Raw genomic sequence first — 24,184 nt, 5'->3', positions numbered from 1 at the left:
CTCCCTGCTTCCATTATTCACCTCCCCCAACAATCATTTCTCTAGACAGTGGTCAGAGAGGTCTTGTAAAAACAGAAATCATTCATGGGCGTCCCATGGCATAAGAATTAACTATGGCCATGAAGCCCTCTGTGATGCCTCCCTCTCCATCCTCATTACCAGCCCTTCCCCTTTGCTGTTCACTGTGCTTTTGTCACACTAGCCTCTTTCAGTTATCCAAAAACACCACACCTTGGCTGGCCACAGGGCCTTTGCACATGCTAGTTCTACTTCTGGAATACTCTCCCCCACCCCCCAGCTTGTTCTAATGCTTTAATGGTCTCAGCTTAAGTGTCACTGCTTGTAAGAGGCCACTTATAACTCTCTCTAAAGCAGGTTCTCCACCCCATAGCCCTTCCGCTCCCTCCCACTGTCCGTGCACTGTCCATTTCCTTTGTAGCACTTCTTACAATTTGCAGTAAGATTAATGGTTTTTGTCAGGTTATGCATTTTTCATCTTTATCACCAGACCATCGTCTCATAAAGGTCTTACTCACTGCTCTATCCCCTGATCTACCAGGCTCTGGCACATAGTAGGCACTCGAGAAATACTTTTTCAATGAATTAATAAGCAAATTGGCTTGTTTGGCTTCTATTAGTAAGCCAGCTGGCTGGGTTTGGGGTCTCGGCTGTGATGCCAACTGAACCTCCGGGAGCCCACCCTGGCCACCTCCTCTGCCTCCGCTTGACATTTCCATTTCTCCCACGTGCCCACAGGCTTATCCGGCCCCCGAGGTGCTCCTGGACAAACACCAATTGCAGAAGACATCCAGGCTCCTCCTGGACCCATGGGTCTAACAGGCATCGATGGCATCCCTGGCCTCATGGGGGACCCTGGGGTCCAAGGCCCTGGAGGCCTACAAGGTGAGGAGGGCGCCAGAGAAAGGGGACTTCACGGGGAGCTGAGGAGGCTTTGGCTGGCAGGCTGAAGCAACTGGCTGGGAACCCCGGCTCCAAGGGGGCGCCTTCATCGAGCGTTTCCTCGGCTCCCTCACAAAGCTTCCAAGCTTCTCGCCAGGAAGGAGGGGACCAGCAGGGCCAGCAGTTGTACTTGGCTTCAGAGAACGAAGCACACCGAACGAAGTGCTCTGCGTGGGCAGAGCACAGCAGCTAATCCAGACAGCTCGTCCCTCGCTAATGTGCTGCTGCGGGAAGGAGGGAGCGTGGTGTGGGGACAGAGAGCAACGGAGAAAGCCCAGGGCTGGGGGACGGAAAACCCGGCTTCCGATCCCAGTTTTGCCCCAGCCGGAGTAAGCTAGCAGTCTCTCTGGGCCTCGGTGAACTCATTTCTGACATGGGACCCCAGCAGTTGCCCTGCGTCCTCCCCAGCATTGCTGGGAAGATGAGAGGAAGGGAGGGGGACATGGGTGTGAAGGAGCTCAGAAGGGCTAAGTTCAGAGTGAGGTCCCAGGGCTGAGCTGCCCGGATGTGAACTAAGGACCAGCCCAGGAGGCTCAGCCCTGAGCTCAGCGTGCACTCCAGGGTCATGGCCAGTTCGCCCTCTCCTGGTGAGTCCTGGGCATGACACACGAGTCCCCTTTCTCCAGGGAAGGCTCCTCCAGACCCTGCACATTGAGTACCCTGCTGTGGGCCTTCTCTCCTGGCAGGCTTCAAAGGTTTACCTGGCATCCCTGGCAAAGATGGCCCCAATGGACTCCCTGGCCCACCTGGGGCTCTTGGTGACCCTGGTCTCCCTGGACTGCAAGGCCCTCCAGGATTTGAAGGTCTGGCAATGTCGGCACTAGGGGGCAGAGGGCTTCTGTAAGGGTTTGAGGCTTGAGGGTGAGTCAAAATCTCAAATCGTGGCATTAGGAAACCGGGCAGTAAAGCTTGACACTACTAGCAGGCTGGAAAACTGGGCTCGAATCCATTCACTCCATTCTGAGCCTGTGAAGGATTAGAGCCCTGCATTCCAGAAGGCAAAGGACTGTTCCACATAGTTCTCTGGGTTCTCTTCCAGCTCTTAAGAGCTATAACCCTATACTATAGCGTGGCCCCCTGCCCTGCACACCCCCTCTTCTACCCAGGGATTCTGACGTGGATGGAAGGGGGCTGGTTCAAGGGAGAAGAGAATCTGAGATAAGATATGGCTGCTCTGCTACTTACCTTCCATTTTATATCAGAGATGGCAAATCAGTTGTACTGAGTAGAGAACAGTCCTGAAGCTCGCTGGGAAAGTGCTGCGATTGTCAGCCACGTCTGCCACGGGCCGGAGAGGAGGGTGTGATTTTGCCTCGCTAACCCCAGCTCTGCTTTTTCACTGCCTCTGATTCAGCAGGTCCTTGGTTATCTCTGCTCTCTCCATCTCAGGAGCTCCAGGGAAGCCGGGCCCCTTCGGGAGGGCTGGAGTGCCTGGGCAGAGCGTGAGAGTGGGCTACACCTTGGTGAAGCACAGCCAGTCGGAACAGGTGCCCCTGTGCCCCGTCGGGATGAGCCAGCTGTGGGTGGGTTATAGCCTGCTGTTCGTGGAGGGGCAGGAGAAAGCCCACAACCAGGACCTGGGTAGGTACCGGCTTGCACATCCAGCCCTGGCCCTCTGTCCCCACAAGGCCCAAGAGCCACACTCCTCGCTCCTCCCAACCCTTGGTGGGCCCATGTTGGGTGGTGGGTTACAAGCACCAGCTCTGGAGTCAGGCAGATCTGGGTTCAAACCCCAGCTCTGCCACTCACTCTGGACGCGTTATTCAACCTGTCTAAGCTTCCGCCTCTTTCTCAGTGGAACAAGCCTAATTCTAGTACTTGTCCCACAGGGCGGACTAAGGATTACAGGAATCACCCATGTAAAATGCTGAGAACAACGTTTGACACGTATTAAGCATCCATTAAACGTTAGCAATTAGTAGTAGTAATAATAATATGACCTGCCGGCAACGATTACCCAAGAATTAATTGAATTGTCTTCAGGTGTGTGTTTCAGAGAACCGCAGGCTCACTCTATTAAATGCTGATTTTACAAAGCAGACTAATTAGGGAGTCATCATTCAGTTTCTAAAAAGATTCTTTTCATTATCAAACTTCCCTGGTGCATAGAAAATAGACTTCAGTGTGTGTACAGTGGTCCGGGATAGGAAGGAAAGGCGTCCCTGCTCTGCTACAAGCAGTTGGATATGAACCCAAACCACCATCTAGTCCAGTCGTAGTGGCTCCAGGGACAATCCCAGCCCTGCCCCTCAGCCAGACCTTACCTGCCCCTGCCCACCTTCTCTCCTTGCAGGGTTTGCTGGCTCCTGCCTGCCCCGCTTCAGCACCATGCCCTTCATCTACTGCAACATCAACGAAGTGTGCCACTATGCCCGGCGCAACGATAAATCCTACTGGCTCTCCACCACTGCGCCCATCCCCATGATGCCCGTCGGCCAGACGCAGATTCCCCAGTACATCAGCCGCTGCTCTGTGTGTGAGGCGCCCTCACAAGCCATTGCTGTGCACAGCCAGGACATCACCATCCCGCAGTGCCCCCTGGGCTGGCGCAGCCTCTGGATTGGGTACTCCTTCCTCATGGTAAGGTCCCGCACTGCCCTCTCCACCAGTATGAAGGCCGAGGGCAGGGAGCGCTGGGAGGGAAATTCTGAAATCGAGTGCTGAGGGAGCCCTGTGACTAGAGGGCTGGGACGTTAGGCCAAATACGAGGCCTACTTGTCCTCAGCAGGTAACAAACACTAAATGGCACCCTAAAGGGTATGGTACAGATTGCAGTAAAAGTTCCAATGAAGGGGACTTCAGAGCCAGAGCTATTAATAGGTCCGCTGGGGGGAAGGGCCCATGGTCTAACGACCTTGTGGACTATTCCGCGCTCTCTCCCTTCTCTGGAGCACACCGCCAAGGGCCTGGGGCAGACGGAGGGCTCTGAGAAGAACTGCATCCTGAACCCTGCTGGCAGTTTCCTTAATTCAGCCTTTCTCAGATCTGTCAGTGGAAATGCTCGGGGGGCACCTACCACACCTTGGATTCGGCGGGACAGCAGCAGTTTGGGAAATACTGGCTGGGATGCAGCCGCAGCCCAGGAGCCGTGGGTTAGGAGGGCGCTAGGGAGCTTGGAGGGGGCGCTCCCGGCTCTGAGGCTGAGACAAGGGAGGATGAGCGCCCCCGGTCCTAAAACATAGCTGTTGGTCCGCTGGCCAGACAGGGGGGCTGAGCCAAGGGACCAGAGCTGAGAGCCGGAGCGGCGGAGTCCATCACCTCCCAAGGTGACCAGCTCACAGCCACCCCCATCTGTTTCAGCACACGGCCGCTGGCGCTGAGGGCGGGGGCCAGTCCCTGGTCTCCCCCGGCTCCTGCCTAGAGGATTTCCGAGCCACTCCTTTCATCGAGTGCAGTGGTGCCCGGGGCACCTGCCACTACTTTGCCAACAAGTACAGCTTCTGGCTGACGACGGTGGAAGAGAGGCAGCAGTTTGGGGAGGAGCCCGTATCTGAGACGCTGAAAGCCGGGCAGCTCCACACCCGGGTCAGCCGCTGCCAGGTGTGTATGAAAAGCGTGTAGGGTGGCACCTGCCACTCTGCCCCTTGCCCTCCCCTGCCCCACACAACGGTCACCTCACAAACCTGAACGGTCTGAAGAAGGAAGGCCAAGCCCTTCTGCCCATCTGTCAAGTTGTCCATTGGAGTCTCGTTTGGGCTGGACCGCTGGACGCTGATCGCCTCCACCCTCAGGCCCCACGGTGAGCCCACCCTGCTGAGAGCTGCTGTCCCATTTCGGTGCTACAGTTTGGTTTGGATGTTTGTGTGACTCTTCGTGGCTACCTCAGAAAGACCTGCTGGGCCACCACTTTCTTAGAATGCTAGTTTTCCTCACTCTCTTGATCAGAAAGCTCTTCGTGATAGCTAAGGAGTCATTTCATTATGTCCAGAGGTCACCGCACATCATTTGGCTTAAACTAGAACCCAGTGTTTCCACATGAAAAAAATTTCTCTGGCTCAACATTATGGATGGCTCAAGCCTGCACAGGGCAAGCTCTCAACTCTTCCCAGAGACCCACTGTGTCTAGGCAGGCAGCAGAGCTGGAATGAGGTGCCAGCCAGTGTCCCGGGGTGCGCTCTGACTGCTTCGAGGGTGAGCACGACTGGGCCCCAGATTGCTTAGGGACGCTGGAAGACCAGCAGCCGAGAGGTGCTCATTAACTTCACATGGTCGTAGACAAATCACTTCCTCCTTGCCAGCTCCCTCCCCAGCCACAGGCAGCAGACTTGGCCTGGTTCAGAGTAGAGCAGAGGATGCACCAAATGTGCTCAGACCCATAAAGGGAAATGAGAACCGCAGCCCTTTCTCCCGGGCCGGGGGGGAGAGGGGAGGATGGGTAAGGAGGTGTGAATTTTGCTTTTGACTCCAGGAACAAAAAGGAAAATCCCTTGTCCCAATTTCTCAGAAGCCCCTGTTTATTCCAAATGCCATTCAGATGTGTGCAGTGTGGCAAATCGACACTGCAGTGTTGGTTCCTTTGCATTTTGAGGCTGTGAGAGACTTTCCACTAAAATGTCCATCCAATTGCTCTTTCACAGGTAGCCTGTTAAACCATTTTGATATGTTTTTAAAGCCTCATAAAAATCTAGCACAGTCCTCTCTTTAGCAGTTAGCAGACCCAAAGCAAGCCTGAGTAGACTGTAAAGTATATTCTGTTTAGGGGGATTTGTTTTAACCATTTCCTTTAATTATCAGTTTCCCAGAACACTTAGCTATGTTGACATGAGGCAATTCCTTCCAGGTGATTCTGTTTCCTTAAATATTATGTAAACTGTGCCAACACAGACAAAGCATAATCAGTATAATCTGAACTATTGTTACCTTCATCTCCTCAGTAATAAGCATGGTGTCAGCTTTGTACATTGCAAATAAAAGGAATCCAATATGAACATTTGACTCTTTTGACATTTTCTTTGATGAAAACTTTTCTAAAGTCCATCTCATTGAAATTCATAAGCCCCCCTCAGAGCCATGGGGGTTCCTGTCACTGCAAGTCGAGCTTTATAACAAAACACTGAGACACGGAAAAATACAATTAAAGTCAAGGGTTGATAATGTCTTCCAACAGGCAACAAATCCACAACATGCTTCAAGATAAGCCTACAACTGTTTTTAGCCCCATCACATGCTAGAGTTCAAGAAAGGAATTTCCATATTTCTGGGGCCTCAGGATCATTTACAGATAAAAGTAGAGAAATTTTAAAGTCATTAAAATCAAATCTAAGATATACGTGCATATATTTGTATGCGCATAAAATATATCCTCTGGAAAGATAAGAAATTAATAACATTGGGAGTGTTCAGGAAAGAGAACTGACCTGTGGGAGGGAGAGACATTTCACTGAATACCATTTTGCACCTTTCGAATTCTGAACCGCTGGAATATATTACCTACTGGAAAAGAAAAAAATGGAATCTAAGGAAACAAGTGTTCAAATATTCCTAAATACACCACAAAAAAAAACCCACCTTGGTTTGGTGCTAGCTTTCAAACCGCAGTTGCTGGCCTTCCTGGGGGCTTGGTTGAGCACGGAGATGACATGCATAGGTTAAGAAGACAAGGAGAGTAAAAGGGGAAGATACCACTGGGACATGAGGTGCATCCACACAGGAGAGTGCTTAGCAGAGCCAATTTGACGAATATGTGCTTTCAAATTTAGTATGTTGCTTGCTAGTCCTGAAACGGTTTGGAATTGTATTTGATGCACAGATTAATGTCACCACATGAATAATTCTTTGCAGTTATGACTGTCACGCAAAATGGAGTCAAATTCAAACACAATTTTTAATTTCCTGAACAAAAATCAACAATTTAAGTCAGTGATTAGCAAACTACAGCCTGTGAGCTAAAGCCAGCCCTCTGCCTGTTTTTGTAAATAAAGTTTTATTGGATTACGGCCAGGCTCATGTGCATGCACATTGTCTATGGCTGTCTTGGGGTTTCACCAGCAGAGATGAGTAGCTGTGACAGACACTATGTAGTCTTCAGAGCCTAAAACATTTCCTATCTGACCCTTGACAGAAAAAGTTTGCAGACCCCTGATTTAAGTGATAATGATTTAAGGACAGGGTGACCATCTGACAAAAGTATCAGTAAAGATGGGGACAGTGACCCATCAAATAGTTAAGGTTCCCTCAAATAGGAAGGAGATCAATAAGTATACATTTGATGTAATGTCTTTGACACACTTTTTGAGATCAATTATAATTATTTAAATACATATTCAAATAATTTAACAAGAACTTTTTTTCCCTGATACAATGATTATCACTTTATTATTAGAGCAAGAGAACAGATTGCTTCTTAGTATTTAGCCCAGAGAGGTCAAACCTGAAAGGGTGAAGAAGCACAGGGTAACCATCTCTCATCTGCTGGTGCTGGAAGCAAGGTGGGAGTTGCTGTCTATCTTCCAGACATCCACCTCCTCATTTCAGTAGCTGAAGATCCGCTGTGGCCATGTAAGAAGCTGGGAAGTGCAAGAGACGACTCCTAATCTTTCTGCTCCTAGATTCCATGATTGTTTTAGTTCTTTCTGGGGAAGGGGTATATTGTTCACTTGTCTGTTTTTTTCTGAGAAAAGGTGATTGGCTCAGTCATGATTGCTATCAAGTTTGTATGCTGTTGGCATATCAGGCACTTGCTGACTAGAAAAGTTTTATGTGATGAGTTCATGTTCTTCTGGTGCCAGATGGAAGACAGATGTCCAAGGTGAGTTCCCACTATTCTATATGCTCAGAATCTCGAAATCTTCCTCCAGGTCAAACTCCTCTAGTTGTTCAGTAGAGTCAATGAATTCTATCACAATACAGAAAAGAGGAAGAAAAAAGCTTGACACTTTGGCTCAAGCGGTCAATAAGTTACTCAGTAGTTAAGACCATACATTTTAAATTGCTTTGCTACAGAAAAGCTTGTGTAGAGGAGACTTATAGGCGGGACCACTGCTGAGTATTAGCAATTCTCTATAAAGAATCAAAACAGGTTTAAGGGCCAAGATGTAGGAGTAGAAAGACCCTGAGCTCATCTCCTCTCATGAGCACACCAAAATCACAACTATCTGCAGAACAACCATTGATGAAAAAGACTGGAACCTACCAGAAAAGATCTTCTACGACTAAAGTCATAAAGAAGGATCCACAACATGACGGGTAGGAGGGGCAGACTCGCGATATAATCAAATCCCATACCCCCCGGGTGGGCGACCCACAAACTGGAGAATAATTATATCACAGAAGTTCTCCCACAGGAGTGAGAGTTCTGAGCCCCACATCAGGCTCCCCAGCCTGAGGGTCTGGCACTGGGGGGAGGAGCCCCCAGAGCATTTGGCTTTGAAGGCCAGTGGGGCTTTACTGCAGGAACCCCACAGGACTGGGGGAAATACAGACTACACCCTTAAAGGGCGCACACAAAAATCTCATGTGCACTGGGACCCAGGACAAAAGCAGTGATTTGATAGGAGCCTAGGCCAGACCTACCTGTTGGGCTTGGAGACTCTCCTGGAGAGGCAGGGGGGTGGCTGAAGCTCACCCGGGGGACATACACACTGGTGGCAGACATACTGGGGAACATTCAACTACATGAACACTCCTGGTGGCTGACATGTTGGATCATTAGTGCCAAGACCTGGCCCCACCCGACAGCCTATAGGCTCCAGTGCTGGGACATCTCAGGCCAAACAACCAATTGGGCAGAGACACAGCCCCACCCATCAGCAGACAGGCTGCCTAAAGAAGTCCTGAGCCCACGGCCTCTAGACAAGCCCCTAGACATGGCCCTGCCCATCTGAGGGCCAAGACCCAGCTCCACCCACCAGTGGGCAGGCCCTGGCCCCTCCTACAAGGAAGCCTGAACAAGACTCTAAAGCAGCCTCACCCACCAGGGGGCAGACACCAGAAGCAAGAAAACTACAATCCCACAACACAGGCCAGACCCTATCCTGGGACCAGCTGGCCCCTGACCCTGCCAACTAGCAGGCCACTGCAACCTTAGGGGCACCCCAGACCCCATACCCAACTGTATCAGAAACCAGCTCCTCCTTACCAGTGATCTGAAATGAGCTCTGGGATCCCTGGGCCCAGGAGCCACACTCCAGGAAACAGCTCTGCCTGCCAGTAATCCAGCACTAACCCCTGCCAGTAGTTGGGCAACAGCCCCAGAGGCTTCGGGACCCTGACTCTGGCCACCAGTGAGCCAGCACTAGCCCCGGGGCCCCCATGGATTCCACAACCAGCCACCTCGTGACCAGGCCCCACTAAACAGCAACCAGCAGCATCTGCACAAGGCAGGGCCTGGCAACCAACCAGACTAGAAGCCAACTAAGCCTAGCAGACCACCCACATATAGTCAGCCCACCACAACAGAAGGAACCACACAGCCCTCTTAGGGGGAACACCTAGAGCATATAGCTTGGGTGACGAGAGGAGCGCACTGCTGGAACACATAGGATGCCTCCTACAGAGGGCCACTTCTCCAAGGTTGAGAAACGTAACTAACCTACCACAGACATAAAAATACAGATAGCAACTTAGACAAAACGAGGTGGCAGAGGAATATGTTCCAGACAAAGGAACAAGATAAAACCCCAGAAAAAGAACTAAGTGAAGTGGAGATAGGCAATCTACCCAAGAAAGAGTTCAGAGTAATGGTCATAAAGATGATCAAAGAACTCAGGAAGAGAATGGATGCACAGAATGAGAAGCTAGTTTTTAACAAAGAGAAAATATAAAGAACAACCAGAGATGGAGAATACAATAACTAAAATGAAAAATACACTAGAAGGAATCAATAGTAGACCAAATGATACAGAAGAATGCACCAGTGTGCAGGAAGACAGAGTAATGGAAACCACTGCAGCTGAACAGAAAAAAGAGAAAAAGAATGAAAAGAAATGAGGACAGTTTAAGAGATCTCTGGGACAACATCAAGTGCACTAATATTCGCACTGTAGGGGTCCCAGAAGGAGAAGAGAGAGAGAAAGGGCCTGAGAAAATATTTGAAGAGATAATAGCTAAAAACTTCCCTAACCTGGGAAAGGAAACAGGCACCCAAGTCCAGGAAGCACAGAGAGTCCCATACAGGATGAACGCAAAGAGGAACACACCAAGACACATTGTAATCAAAATTACAAAAATTAAAGATAAAGAGAGAATACTAAAAGCAGCAAGAGAAAAGCAACAAATAATATACAAGGGAACTCCCATAAGGCTATCAGCTGATTTTTCAGCAGAAACTCTGCAGGCCAGAAGGGAGTGGCACAGTATATTTAAAGTGATGAAAAGGAAAAACCTACAACCAAGAATACTCTACCCAGCAAGGCTCTCCTTAAGATTTGATGGAGAAATCAAAAGCTTTACAGACAAGCAAAAGCTAAAAGAATTCAGCACCACCAAACCAGCTTTACAATAAATGTTAAAGGAACTTCTCTGGGTGAAAAAGAAAAGGCCACAACCAGAAACAAGAAAATTATAAAATGAAAAAGCTCACCAGTAAAGGCAAATAAAGGTAGTATATCATACACAGACAAAACTAGTAGGGAGGTTAAAAGACAAAACTTGTAAAGTTACCTGTATCCACAATAAGCAGTTAAAGGATACAGAAAACAATCAGATGTAAAATATGATATCAAAAACTGTAATCGTGAGGGGAGGAGAGTACAAATACAGGGTAGTTAAAATGCACTTGAAATTAAGAGATCAGCAACTTAAACAATCACATTTATATATAGACTGTTATACAAAAACCTCATAGTAACTGCAAACCAAAAACCTATAATAGATATACACACAAAAAAGAAAAAGGAATCCAAACATAACACTAAAGGTAGTTATCAGATCACAAGAGAAGAGAACAAAAGAAGAAAAGGTAAAAAAAGACCTACAAAAACAAATCCAAAACAATTAACAAAATGGCAATAAGAACATACATATCTATAATTACCTTAAAGGTAAATGGATTAAATGCTCCAACCAAAAGACATAGACTGGCTGAATGGATACAAAAACAAGACCTGTATATATGCTACCTACAAGAGACTCACTTCAGATCTAGAGACACATACAGACTGAAGGTAAGGGGATAGAAAAAGGTATTCCACGCAAATGGAAATCAAAAGAAAGCCAGAGTAGCAATACTTATATCAGACAAAATAGACTTTAAAATAAAGACTGTTACAGGAGACAAAGAAGGACACCACATAATGATCAAGGGATCAATCCAAGAAGAGGATATAACAATTGTAAATATATATGCACCCAACATAGGAGCACCTCAATATACAAGGTAAATATTAACAGACATAAAAGGAGAAATTGACAGTAGCACAATAATAGTAGGGGACTTTAACACCCCACTCACATCAATGGATGGATCATCCAGATAGAATATCAATAAGGAAACACAGGTCTTAAATAACACATTAGACCAAATGAACTTGATACTTGTAGAGCATTCCATCCGAAAGTGGCAGAATACACATTATTTTCAAGTGCACATGGAACATTCTCCAGGATAGATTACATGCCAGGCCATAAAACAAGCCTTGGTAAATTTAAGAAAATTGAAATCATATCAAGCATCTTCTCCAACCACAACACTATGAGATTAGGAATCAACTACAAAAAAAAACCTGCAAAAAACACAAACATGTGGAGGCTAAACAATATGCTACTAAACAACCAATGGATCACTGAAGAAATCAAAGATGAAATTAAAAAATACCTAGAGACAAATGAAAATGAAAACATGATGATCCAAAACCTATGGAACGCAGCAAAAGCAGTTCTAAGAGGGAAGTTTATAGCGATAGAAGCTTACCTCAGGAAACAAGAAAAATCTCAAACAACCTAACCTGACACCTAAAACAGGTCAGAGAAAGAAGAACAAACAAAACCTCAAGTTAGTAGAAGGAAAGAAATCATTAAGATCAGAGCAGAAATAAAACAGAGACTAAAAAAACAATAGAAATGATCAATGAAACTAAGAGCTGGTTCTTTGAAAAACAAAATTGATAAACCTTTAGCCAAACTCATCAAGAAAAAAAGGGAGAGGGCCCAAATCAATAAAAACAGAAGTGAAAAAAGAGAAGCTAAAACCAACACCACAGAAATACGAAGGATCATAAGAAACTACTATGAGCAACTATACGGCAATAAAATGAACAGCCTAGAAGAAATGGAAAAATTCTTAGAAAGGTACTATCTCCCAAGACTGAACCAGGAAGAAATAGAAACTATGAATAGACCAATTACCAGTACTGAAATTGAGTCAGTAATTTAAAAACTCCCCACAAACAAAAGACCAGGACCAGATGGCATCACAGATGAATTCTACCAAACATTTAGACAAGAGTTAACAGCTATCCTTCTCAAACTATTCCAAAAAAGTGCAGAGGAAGGAACACTTCCAAACTCATTCCATGAGGCCACTATCACCCAGATACCAAAACAGAACAAAGATATCTCAAAAAATAAGAAAATTACAGGTCAATATCACTGATGAACGTAGATGCAAAAATCCTCAACAAAATACTAGCCAACTGACTCCAACAATATATTATAAGGATCATACACCATGATCAAGTGGGATTTATCCCAGGGATGCAAGGATTTTTCAATATCTGCAAATCAATGTGATACACCACATTAACAAATTGAAGAATAAAAACCATACGATCATCTCGATACAGAAAAAGCTTTCGATTAAAGTCAACATCAATTTATGATAAAAACTCTCCAGAAAGTGGGCATAGAAGAAACATACCTTAACATAATAAAGCCCATATATGACAAACCCACAGCTAAACATCTTACTCAATGGTAAGAAGCTGAAAGCATTCCCTCTAATATCAGGAACAAGACAAGGATGTCCACTCTCGCCACTTTTACTCAACATAGTTTTGGAAATCCAAGCCACAGCAATCAGAGAAGAAGAAGAAATAAAAGGAATCCAAATTGGAAAGAAAGAAGTAAAACGGTCACTGCTTGCAGATGACACGATACTATACATAGAAAATCCTAAAGATGCCACCAGAAAACTACTAAAGCTCATCAATGAATATGGTAAAGTTGCAGGGTACAAGATTAATATACAGAAATCTGTTGCATTTCTATACACTAACAATGAACTATCAGAAAGAGAAATTAAGGAAACAATCCCACTTACTATCACATCAAAAAGAATAAAATACCTAGGAATCAACCTACCTAAGGAGGCAAAAGACCTGTACTCCAAAAACTATAAGACACTGATGAAAGAAACTGAAGATGACACAAATAGATGGAAAGATATACCATGTTCTTGGATTGGAAGAATTAATATTGTTAAAAAGACCATACTACCCAATGCAATCTACAGATTCAATGCAATCCCTATCAAATTACCAATGGCATTTTTCACAAAACTAGAACAAACATTTTTACAATTTGTATGGAAACACAAAAGACTACAAATAGCCAAAGCAATCTTGAGAAAGAAAAACAAATCTGGAGGAATCAGGCTCCCTGACTTCGGACTATACTACAAAGCTACAGTCATCAAAACAGAATGGTACTGGCACAAAAACAGATGCATAGATCAATGGAACAGGATAGAAAGCCCAGAAATAAACCCATGCACTTATGATCAATTAATCTACGACAAAGCAGGCAAGAATATACAATGGAGAAAAGACAGTCTCTTCAATAAGTGGTGTTGGGAAAATTGGACAGCTACATGTAAAAGAATGAAATCAGAATATTCTCTAACACCATATCCAAAAATAAACTCAAAATGGATTAAAGACCTAAATGTAAGACCAGATACTATAAAACTCCCAGCAGAAAACATTGGCAGAACACTCTTTGACATAAATTGCAGCAATATTTTTTTGGATCCATCTCCTAGAGTAATGGAAACAAAAGCAAAAATAAACAAATGGGCCCTAATTAAACTTGAAAACATCTGCACAGCAAAGGAAATCATAAAAAAAAAATGAAAAGACAGCCTACGGACTGGGAGAAAATATTTGCAAATGATGTGACTGACAAGGGATTAATTTCCAAATACACAAACAGCTCATACAGCTCAATAGCAAAAAAACAAACAACCCAATCAAAAAATAGGCAGAAGACTTAAATAGACATTTCGCCAAAGAAAACATACAAATGGCCAACAGGCCCATGAAAAGATGCTCAACATCACTAATTATTAGAGAAGTGCAAATCAAAACTACAATGATGTATCACCTCACACCAGTTAGGATGGGCATCATCAAAAAGTCTATGAATAATAAATGCTGGAGAGGGTGTGGAGAAAAGGGAACCCTCTTACACTGTTGCTGGGAATGTAAATTGGTGTAGCCACTATGGAGAACAGTATGGAGGCTCCTTAAAAAACTAAAAATAGAGTTACCATATGATCCAGCAATTCCACTCCTGGGCATATATCCTAAAAAGACGAAAACTCTAATTTGAAAAGATACATGTACCCCAATGTTCACAGCAGCAGTATTTACAATAGCCAAGACATGGAAGCAACCTAAATGCCCATCTACAGGTGAATGGGTAAAGAAGATGTGAGATACACACACACACACACACACACACACACACACAATGGAATATTACTCAGCCATAAAAAATAATGAAATAATGCCATTTGCAGCAACATGGATGGACCTAGAGATTATCACACTAAGTGAGGTAAGTCAGAGAAAGATAAATACCATATGATACCATTTATACGTGGAATCTTAAAAAATTATACAAATGAACTTATTTACAAAACAGAAACAGACTCACAGACATAGAAAACAAATTTATGGTTACCAAAAGGAAAGGGGGGAGGGATAAATTAGGAGTTTGGGGTTAACAGATACATACTACTATATATAAAATGGATAAACAAGGACCTACTGTATAGCACAGGGAACTATATTTAATATCTAATAATAACCTATAATGGAAAAGAAACTGAAAAAGTATATATATAACTGAATCTCTTACTGTACACCTGAAACTAACACAACATTGTAAATCAACTATACTTCAATTAAAAAAAAAGAATCAAACTAACTGGACTTGTTACACAGTCCTATTCAAAGTGATAAAGTTGAAGCTCTGTAAGACCTTCGAGGTACCTTTTGAATTACCCATGGCCTCTGATTTGCCTTCTGAACCAGACCATGAAAGAAAGAAATTCTAGTAATTTTGATTTTGTATGGAACTTTTGCACGGAGCTCATTTGTTTTTACTATCATTCTTTGAAATTGGTAAATATCAGTTCATCAGAAGAAACACCATTCCATGATCAGTGCAGCTGAGTAGAAATTTTTCATTTCCACGGAAAACATGACCCACAATTGCTTCTGTCTCACAAAACAACTGCTATCCATGGGTCTGCTGGCCAGAGAGCTTCTGAACAACAGCTTACCTGCCCCCGTGGTTGTCACTTCTGGCTTGGCTGGAGGAACAAAGGGAGGCCAGTGTGATGGATGTTTCTGAACTAATTCAAACATCCTTAAATTTTCCTTTAGAATTTCCTGAGGAGACATAGAAACAGTTGTAAACACTGCAGAGTCACTACATTTCTGCCCAGTTGGCAGTATATGACTCCAAACCCTAAGAGAGTGGCCTCGTTGTTGAAAGGTGAAAGCAAAGGCTTAGCAAATACACCCATCCTCTACTTGACCTGTCTGAAGACCCAGCTCTCTTCAATTCTAGATACTGTTGGCCAGGAAGGAAGGACACTGGAGGGAGGATCTGATGGAAGGCCAGTACTCACTGCCCATGCTCCATCATGAGGTCTTATGCCAGTTGCATGGGACCAACTCAATTTAGGGGTGAGATGTTCCTGAAGTGTTGGCTCCAAAGAAATGTTGGTTAATCAAGTTAAATCTGCCCCCAAAGAATATTGGTACATTTTGGCATGGTTTCAGTTTCAATCCAAGACATATGATATATGTCCTAATTTAAATAGCATAGTCTTATCAGAAAATTTTCTTTCTAACATTAAATGTGATATACAGTTTTGCGGCATTCTGAAATGTAAGTAATGCCTTTAGAAAATAATTCTCCATTATGTCTCAGCCAATTATTAACCGGGGTTTCAGATTCATCTGGGGACTTTAGTGTTAATTATTTGTTCACCTGTGAAGAAAAATCTTCCCTCCTTACACTTACAAGAGGCTCTGGGATCCCATCTCTCCAACCCCTCTGTTTTGCAGATAAGAGAACATGATGTCTCCTGCCACCCCATCCAGGGCTCTTTAAACTACTCCCTATGATCTCCCCTCATTCTTTCAATAAGCGTTGATCAATATCTTCCACATAATTGGCATGTGTTAGAAGCAAAGGATGAGGGAGGCAGATACAAAAGTTGTTAGCCAGCAAAATGATAAATACCCTTCGACATAAAATGCCAAAAAGAAAGAATAACTTGCTTTCGTATTTACACAGATTTCTGCAAACTGTGTTTGCTTTAAGTGGCAGTGTGCCTATATTTTATATAAATAAGACAGTTAATAGAAAGGCAAGCCCCTTAAACCATAGTGGAACACATTAAACTGTAAATGGACACGAAACAAATAGAAAAGTAGTTTGGCTTCTTCAACCATCTCAGTGTCACAAACAGAGTAAGGAAGAATTTAGGCTGAGCTACATGAAATTGGCATTTTTAAGTTAAAATGGTAGAATATTAGTTAAATATTTCATTGACTCACGGGCTCAATGAGATGGAACATTCAGTAGTTAAAAATATCGCTCACCTGACACACTAAGCATATTGCAAACCAAAGTTTTTCTTTAGTTTCCCCAAAGTTATGTACAATTCCCCACATCCTAGTTTCTTTCTCTTGCAATAAAGTCATATCAGGCTGGATTTATGTTACTATGAAAAACCGTCTTGAAAAGGAATTATATTGAATAACACTTGTTTTTTAAGACTAAGAAAAACATACATCTTTACCTTCTGAACAAGGCTACACCAGCTATCAAAGTCTTTTTCTTCTTTGCAGAAAAATCCCTTGGGGGAAAGCAAAAGAAGACAACTTAGAACTGGTCAGGGGCACCCAGGCAGGCCCTTTGTATTGCAAGATGGAGCCGTTGGCCCAGAGTTGTGATGTAGGATGTGGGCCACTTCCTTTGGATGTGTCCTCCCAGCAACAAGGAGGAAGAGTGTCTGAGCTTATCTGTCTCCTAGATCAGGGCCTCACCTGGACACACACATCTGCTCATTCATCTTCATATTTTCTCTCTCTCTCTGTCTCTTTCTTTTATTCTGTCCCTTTCCCTTTTACCCTGTCCCTTTCCCTTTTACCCTGTCCCTTTCCCTTTTACCCTGTCCCTTTCCCTCCCTGATCCTCTCCCTTCACACTGTGAGATATAGTAACTTGAAAACCAATCTCCAAAGCACAGGGTTAATTCCATTACATTCAGTGCACAAATATACCTACCTATAAAAAGCAATCCATTAAAACCAGCAAACAAAAGCCAAATAGTACTTTTAGCTAGAGGCATCACTTAACGAGGTGGCTTTGACCTTAAGGAAATTATCTTTTAGAATAAAGAGGTGGTGATGGGATGAATTGGGAGATTGGGATTGACATATATACACTAATATGTATAAAATGGATAACTAATGAGAACCCACTGTATAAAAAATCAAATAAAATAAAATTCAAAAATTAAAAAAAAAAAAGTCAGGGACTTCCCTGGTGGTAAAAAAAAGAAAAAAAAAAAAGAATAAAGAGAGCCATCAGCCTCCTTCCCCATCCTCAGAACCATCCTACAGCACTAAAAGAATGGTCCAAAACAAGAGGAGGACTCCGTCAGCTCTCCGTCACTGGCCCTCCGACAATCGGGTTAAACTGGTAGAGAGGATGCAGACAGGCCTCAGAACCACTGGCTACTTCCCAGGCAGCTGTCCCTTCCATGTGTGGACGGCAGTCATATTTCTAGCGGGGGAAAGCCTGCAACTTCCTGGATTGTGTGCCCAGAGGAATGGAGATTGTCCACCCAGGAGGTCTTGCCTCCTTATCCCTCCTTCCCTATGTCTCACCTTATTCCCGGTGCCTGGATAGCAATATTTAGAGGGCAAGAAGGAAAAGGGGCAAAGATGGCAACACTGAGCATAACTAACATTTCTAGAATGCTTACAACATGCCAGGCACTGTGCTATGTGCCTTACACACAGTGTACTCATACAGCCATGCAAGGAAGGAACTACCGTTTTGCCCACTGGAGGGATGAGAAGGCCGAAGCGCAGAAAAGTTAAGGGACTCCCCCTAAGTCCATGGCTGGTAAGCGGCTTCGATCCTAACTCGGCTTCAGGGCCCATTCCTTCCCCACTACACCACACGACACTACCTCTCGTGGGGGTGGGGAGCGAACATTCTTTTGCCGCCCTACCTAGCAACCTGGATAGTTTCCAGGGAGCCAAACTGTGATAGGGCAGCGTTGTGTCTCTTGGGCCACCCAACCTTCAGATACCCACCAATGCTACGGAAGGATCCAAGTTCAGGATGTTCATCCTCTGTGGAGGTTGCAGACAATGGAAAGTCTGGTCGTCAACTGTTCCGTTCTCCTCAGTGTCAACAAAGGTCTGGGTTGTGTGAGGGTCCAGGAAAATGAGCTCATCACCTGTTTTGAATGAGACATGCTTAACCTTCGAAGAACCACCGGCCCTGGCCGCACTGCTGTCCTTGGGATGAGGCGCTCTGGTTGTCCTAACCCCTCCCTTGGTGACAATGAGAATGAGATGACAGAAAGCCGGAAGGAGGGTGCACATGCTTGAAGGAAGCCACCCACACCCAAAGCCAATCATTCAATGCGAAGACTTGCCCTAGCATTTGTATCTCCTCAAAGTCCAAGTCCAAAAGCGGAAAGGCACAGGTTTGGGGAAAGGGGGGAGTGAGCGACCACAGATGACATGGCGGGCTCGGTGAGCAGCAGTAGCCCAGAGGTGGTAGGTGGAATCACCAGGCCATGAGTCCAGGTGCCATCAGGGAGCTTCCTGACCCTTCCAACACTGGAAAGCCTCTTGCTCTAGGCGATTGGTTCTTAGACCTATGGTCAAAGAGCACATCTGGGAAGGCAAAAGGCCTTGGCCTCCAAAAGAAATGGGAATGCTGACTCTGCCATGGATGAGATACCAGGGAGCTGACTTCTGGTCTTGATTCGCTAGCAAGTTAGTCATTGTTAGCAAGTCAGTAATTCCTGTCAGAAAGCACTGCCTTGGTCACAGTAATATCAGTACAGATACGCCTTGCTGGGAAAACTCACTTTGAGATTGGTCGACCGTTACAAATTGGAGAAAAACGCTGCTTCATTAAATTGAAAAAGTCTAGCCCAATAATGATCTGGGGGGAGTTTGCGATAATAAAATCTCTACTTTTATCTAACGCTCAAAGGGTTGAGAGTCTCTCTAATGCTCATCAGCAGCATACTGAGTAGGCGGACGTACCTAAGGGGTCACCCCAACCCCGCTGTCCAGGCTTGAGCACCATCTGGGCCTCTGTGTTCTAGACTGGGTTAAACAAGCAAAGAGAGAGATCTGCCTGAGGCAGGAGGATGGGGTGGGAAGGGACACCCCGAAGACGCTCTCTGGAATGGCATCCAGGATTCTTTTGGGTACATCTAAGTGCTTCTGTTGGCCAAGAGTGTTTCTGAGGTCTGATGCCAAGTTTAACTTATCTCTGTCGCAGACCTAGGACAAACCACTTCACTCTGTCCTAATTTTCTTGCTTTTAAACTGGGGTCACTGGGTCTGTTCCAGTTACCTCACAGGGTATTATCAGAATGAGAAGACCTCACCTCTGTGAACTGCTTAAAACACAATACAAACGCAAGGTAGTCATAGATGTACCTTGCTGAGACTCAAAAGGATTTTCCTACAAATACATGTGTAAGAGCATATGGAAATCAATGCCCCCATATGGCTTGCTTTAGGAAAGTCAAGGTACATATTTCCCCAGACCACAGGCGGGTGAGACCAGTGATATCAAAAAAGCGTCAAGGCTCAATAAAGAGCAACAACCAGGACGTTTAGAGGAAAGCCTACCTAAGACCATAGAAAGGGAAGGGGAGAAGGAAGCTGTGCACGAGAAAATGCGACTCCAAAGCAGGATCAGAACCGAGTGTCCTGCCAGTTTTGAGTTAAGGTGCTGGGAATAATAACAGTGTCCTCTCTGACTCTGGCCCTTTCCCATGGGGGTGTGTGTGTGTGTGTGTGTGTGTGTGTGTGTGTGTAGTGGAGCTTTGTGGGCTGCCCTATTTCCGAGAGCGCTTAAAAGAGATACAGTAAGAGATCAAAAAAGTCCTAGAAATGATATGGGGACTAAATCAAGGTCTCTAATGAGGCCCAAGAAGGAGTGGCAGGCAGGTCCACCACCCGCAGACACTGGGCTCATGCGATGGATCTCCAGGTGGCACCCTCCACCAAAGCGCAGGGGGCAAATATTCTAAGCAGAAAAAAAATCTCCCAGCCAGTCTCTCACCCTGGCCATAGTCTTGTGCACCAGGAGCTTCTCCCAGCTTCCCACCGGGCAAGAGGGCACTCGGGAAGCAATGTGGTGTGGTTGGCAGGGACGGCCAAATTGGGATCAAATCCTGGCTTTGCTACTTTTGAGCTCAGTAACCTTGAGGAAACAACCCCTCTAAGTCTTCCGCTAGGCATAAAAGGAAATAATGATCTCTACCTCACAGGGGTGTTGTGCTAACTCTATCAATCAATCAATCTATCTAAAGCTATACATCTCTATATAACTATCGATATTAATCTGTATCTCTCTATACATGTATATATGTTTTAATATATAATTATATATTACATAATATAAATATAAATTATATATTTATATATAATATAGGAAACAATATATTATAATGACAAGTAATATAAATATATATATTTTTATACATGGAGAGAGAGAGAGAAAGAGGGGGAGAGAGATTGAGAGAGAACCCTCTGCAGAGTCCCTTGTTCAGAAAATGGCAGTTCTCATCTGCCCCCTCCCTTCAGACATTCTGCCAATCCAGACTCTCCCCACCCGAGCCTAATACAGTAAGGGGGTAAGTCAGAAAATGGGGGTTGAGGGGAGTTTGGAGCCTCAAGTGAAGGTTAAACAAAGGATTTATGGAAATTAATGGGCAAATGGGCACTATGTAAACCTCTGTCTTGGGAACTGAGGATTGCCCACATCTCTTTCAAAAGTAGTCCAACTCCACCAATGTCTCCCCGACCCAGTGGCCCCAGGAAACAGGAGGACTATGCCAGCTTGGCGAATTCTCTCTGGGTAACTTGGGATAAAGGAGGCCAGGGTGCCCAGGATTCACTGAGATCCCTCCAAAATTATTTTCCAGTGTTTCCACCTTTTCCTCAAGCACGGACAATAGGAAATAGATTTTTGCTACATTTTCTTTGACAGGAACCCAAAAGCTTAGAAACAGAGAACACCTAAATTTATAAAACTCTAAATACTGGGGTTTGTACTTAGAAAAAGAAAAGCCTCCACTTTGCAAATGTTCCATCAAGCTGTAGTTCTTAGGATCGACCAGTAGATGGCAGCATTCGAGAGAGCCCCAGCAGCTGTGGAGAAACCCTACCTTAAAGAGAGAAAGAGCAAGCAGAGGAAAGAGGCGCTGGGGTCAGGCTGGCTCTTTTTGCTGAGCGCTTTCCTATGAGGTGACAACATGGTGAGCTGGGGGTCAGCCCTATCTTCCATAAAGGGAACTTGAGACTGAAAGAGCTGAAACTCTTTTCCTGCTGGCACACAGCTAGCCAGTGGGAGACTGGCCACATACAGGGTTGGGTCTGTTTCCACCCGCCCCACCTCCATGAATCTCCGAGGAGGAGATGAGTGGGAAGGTGACCAAGCCCATCTCACTCAGCCCTCTGCACATCCCTCAGGCCATTCCCCACGCCTGCTCTGGCTCTCCCTTGCACTCTAAGCTCATAGCTTCCTCGAAGCCCACTCCTGCGAGAGGTGTCCCGTATCCCACTTCCCTCACCGCATCACTCCCTTACTCCGCGGCACTAAGCAGGTGTCTAGGCCCTTGGTACTCAAAGTGTGGCACCAGCAGCACCGGCACTACCTAGTTAGAAATTCATGTGCACATTAAAGTTTGAGAAGCACCGGGCTAGCTCCCCTCGTGTGCCAAGGGCCTTAAATGTCTCTGGTCACAGCTAGTGAGTAAGGTGGCCGGGTTTCCAGAGGCATCTACTGAGGCAGGTAATGCCAGGCTGCTCATCAGGATCCTACTAACATTAGGAGGTTAGTCGTTTTAAGGCTTAGCCTCCAGTATCAGGAAAGGGATACCTCTGTCTTCACCTCCTCTTATTCCCACCAGAGTCAGGGCTCTGAACAATAAGCTAGCAGCCCAGGCTGCATGAGCCCGGGAAGCCAGAGGACGGCTCCTAGCCCGAACGCCCGAGCCCCAGTAAGAGGGGTATCGGCGAGGCCAGGGGAGTGAAGCCCTGCCACCCTGGGCGCCACAGGAAAGAGAGACAGGTGCTGAAGCAATGCTATGACCTTGGGGCCGTCCAGTGGGAAAGCAGCCATGGAACCACCTTATCAAGAGGCAATGAAGCAGAGGCACTGAAGGGGGATCTGCTCTCTGTCAGGCACAGGTAAACGTTACTCTCCAGGCCAGAGACAAGATGAGCTGCCCAGAGGCCACAGCATCTCCAGGCTAGGTGAGGGCCCCCTAAAACTGGAATTGCCTGGTCTCCCGTGCAGACCTTCTGCCCACCCTCCCCTAGCCCATGATGACTTACTTGTGATTCCTCTTTTCTTACCTAAGAATCCTATGAAATAATAGGCGTTATTTGGTTTTCCTCCTAATGCCCCTAAAGACTGTGGCATCTTAAAACACTCCTGGAGGGAAAGAGAACGCAAGATTCTCAGCTCATCTGTGGACTGCTGCTCACGGATCTCCGTGCTCACATGGCGGTGGGATGGGCGGGCAGCAAGCGGCTTGGGGAAAGGTGCGACTTACTTTGAAGGCGTCGACATAGACAGGATTGATTTGGTTTATGCCCAGGCGGAGGGGCACAATGAGCAGCAAGGGTTTCCAGGCTGGAGAGCAGGCAGTGGGGCCCTTACTCTGGGTCGAAGCACTCAGAGACTCAGGGGGGCTCTCAGCAGCTGTTTCGGCGCTCAAGGGGAGGGTGCGGCACATTTTTTCTAGAAACAGAAGACAAGAGAGCTGGGTAAATAAGGGGCATCCAGCCCTAGGAGATGTGCCAAGGGCAAAAACTAAAGGAGACCTCACATGACAGCCGCTGCCTGGAAGGCCCTTCCCCCTGCCAGCGGGGCCCGGCTGCCCCACCTCCTACGGGAAGCCCAGGCCACTCCTCCAGCCCTTACTTCTCCTCCTTCTGGCAACTGAACACTCACTTACCTCTTGTCAGATATTATGGGCTCACTGGGAGAATCTCATTTCACAACTAGACTGCAAGGGCCTTGGAAACAGGGACCGTATCTGTTGGTCCCTCTAACCCCGTGGCGGGGAGCACAGGGGGGGCCGCCACAGAAGACCTGTCAGTGGTTTAACTGATTACCTGCACTCGGGGAGACCTGCAGGGAAAGGGCCTAGTACCTCACTGAGGGGCAGCAGAGATCCTCTAATTGTTTTCTCCCTTTCAGAAAGCTGAGAGGGAAGAGAAGAAGGGACACAGGGAATGAGTAACCGGAGCCCTGTGCCCCCCTGTCCTGCTAGATGGGCAGGCCAGAGAGTCGGGGGGCGGGGGAATGTGGGTGTGTGTGCATCTTCTTTCTCTTTTTCTCCCTCGCTTTCTGTCTTTCTCTCCCACCGCGCCCCACACACACATTCTGAATGGTGAGGAAGAACCTCATCACCCAGCCACCCGAGAAGGTAAACTGGCCCGGGACTCACTGATATCTTCAATAACCACGGTGTTATCCATTGAAACATAAACAGCCAAGGAATTCCATTCATCAAATAAAGCAAGTTTTCTGCAAAGCAACATACAATGAAGTCACAATTAGGGAAGATGGACCTCTCGGCAGGAAGCAGTACAACCTATGTATGCCCAGCGTTCCTGACGGTACCGAACATTGAGCCACAGAGAAGTTGGGATTCAGGTCAGGTCTGGCTCCCTTGACTGAGCTCTGGAACATTCTATGTCCAGGGACCTTGAGAATGCCAGAGGCACTGTTTCCGCACCTCAAAAAGAAGGCCTGCTTTACAAAAT

General features: G+C 45.9%; 2 protein-coding genes across 6 annotated transcripts in view; one reads left to right on the top strand and one right to left on the bottom strand.

The window, feature by feature from the left end:
- The window catches only part of COL4A6 (collagen type IV alpha 6 chain), a 292,060-nt gene extending 286,289 nt beyond the window's left edge, over nucleotides 1-5,771 (top strand). For all 3 annotated transcript variants that reach the window (XM_061179436.1, XM_061179435.1, XM_061179437.1), the window contains 5 exons: nucleotides 757-903; nucleotides 1,647-1,763; nucleotides 2,350-2,541; nucleotides 3,254-3,540; nucleotides 4,261-5,771. In XM_061179436.1, the coding sequence (XP_061035419.1) occupies nucleotides 757-903; nucleotides 1,647-1,763; nucleotides 2,350-2,541; nucleotides 3,254-3,540; nucleotides 4,261-4,521 (1,004 nt within the window). In that variant the 3' untranslated portion in view covers nucleotides 4,522-5,771. The remainder of the gene's footprint in view (nucleotides 1-756; nucleotides 904-1,646; nucleotides 1,764-2,349; nucleotides 2,542-3,253; nucleotides 3,541-4,260) is intronic.
- A 1,410-nt stretch (nucleotides 5,772-7,181) lies between these two features.
- ATG4A (autophagy related 4A cysteine peptidase) overlaps nucleotides 7,182-24,184 on the bottom strand; it is a 68,054-nt gene continuing 51,051 nt past the window's right edge. For 2 of the 3 annotated variants that reach the window (XM_061178394.1, XM_061178396.1), the window contains 7 exons: nucleotides 23,866-23,945; nucleotides 22,966-23,153; nucleotides 22,766-22,844; nucleotides 18,464-18,609; nucleotides 16,937-16,993; nucleotides 15,404-15,512; nucleotides 7,182-7,795 (listed from right to left, as the gene is read on the bottom strand). In XM_061178394.1, coding sequence (XP_061034377.1) covers nucleotides 7,725-7,795; nucleotides 15,404-15,512; nucleotides 16,937-16,993; nucleotides 18,464-18,609; nucleotides 22,766-22,844; nucleotides 22,966-23,153; nucleotides 23,866-23,945 — 730 coding nt within the window. In that variant the 3' untranslated portion in view covers nucleotides 7,182-7,724. The remainder of the gene's footprint in view (nucleotides 7,796-15,403; nucleotides 15,513-16,936; nucleotides 16,994-18,463; nucleotides 18,610-22,765; nucleotides 22,845-22,965; nucleotides 23,154-23,865; nucleotides 23,946-24,184) is intronic. The other variant, XM_061178395.1, reaches the window with a different exon arrangement.

The sequence above is a fragment of the Eubalaena glacialis genome, chromosome X (assembly GCF_028564815.1).
Source record: "Eubalaena glacialis isolate mEubGla1 chromosome X, mEubGla1.1.hap2.+ XY, whole genome shotgun sequence".
NCBI lineage: Eukaryota > Metazoa > Chordata > Mammalia > Artiodactyla > Balaenidae > Eubalaena > Eubalaena glacialis.
Note: the sequence above shows the minus strand (reverse complement) of the source record. Positions and strands in the feature narration are given on the sequence as shown.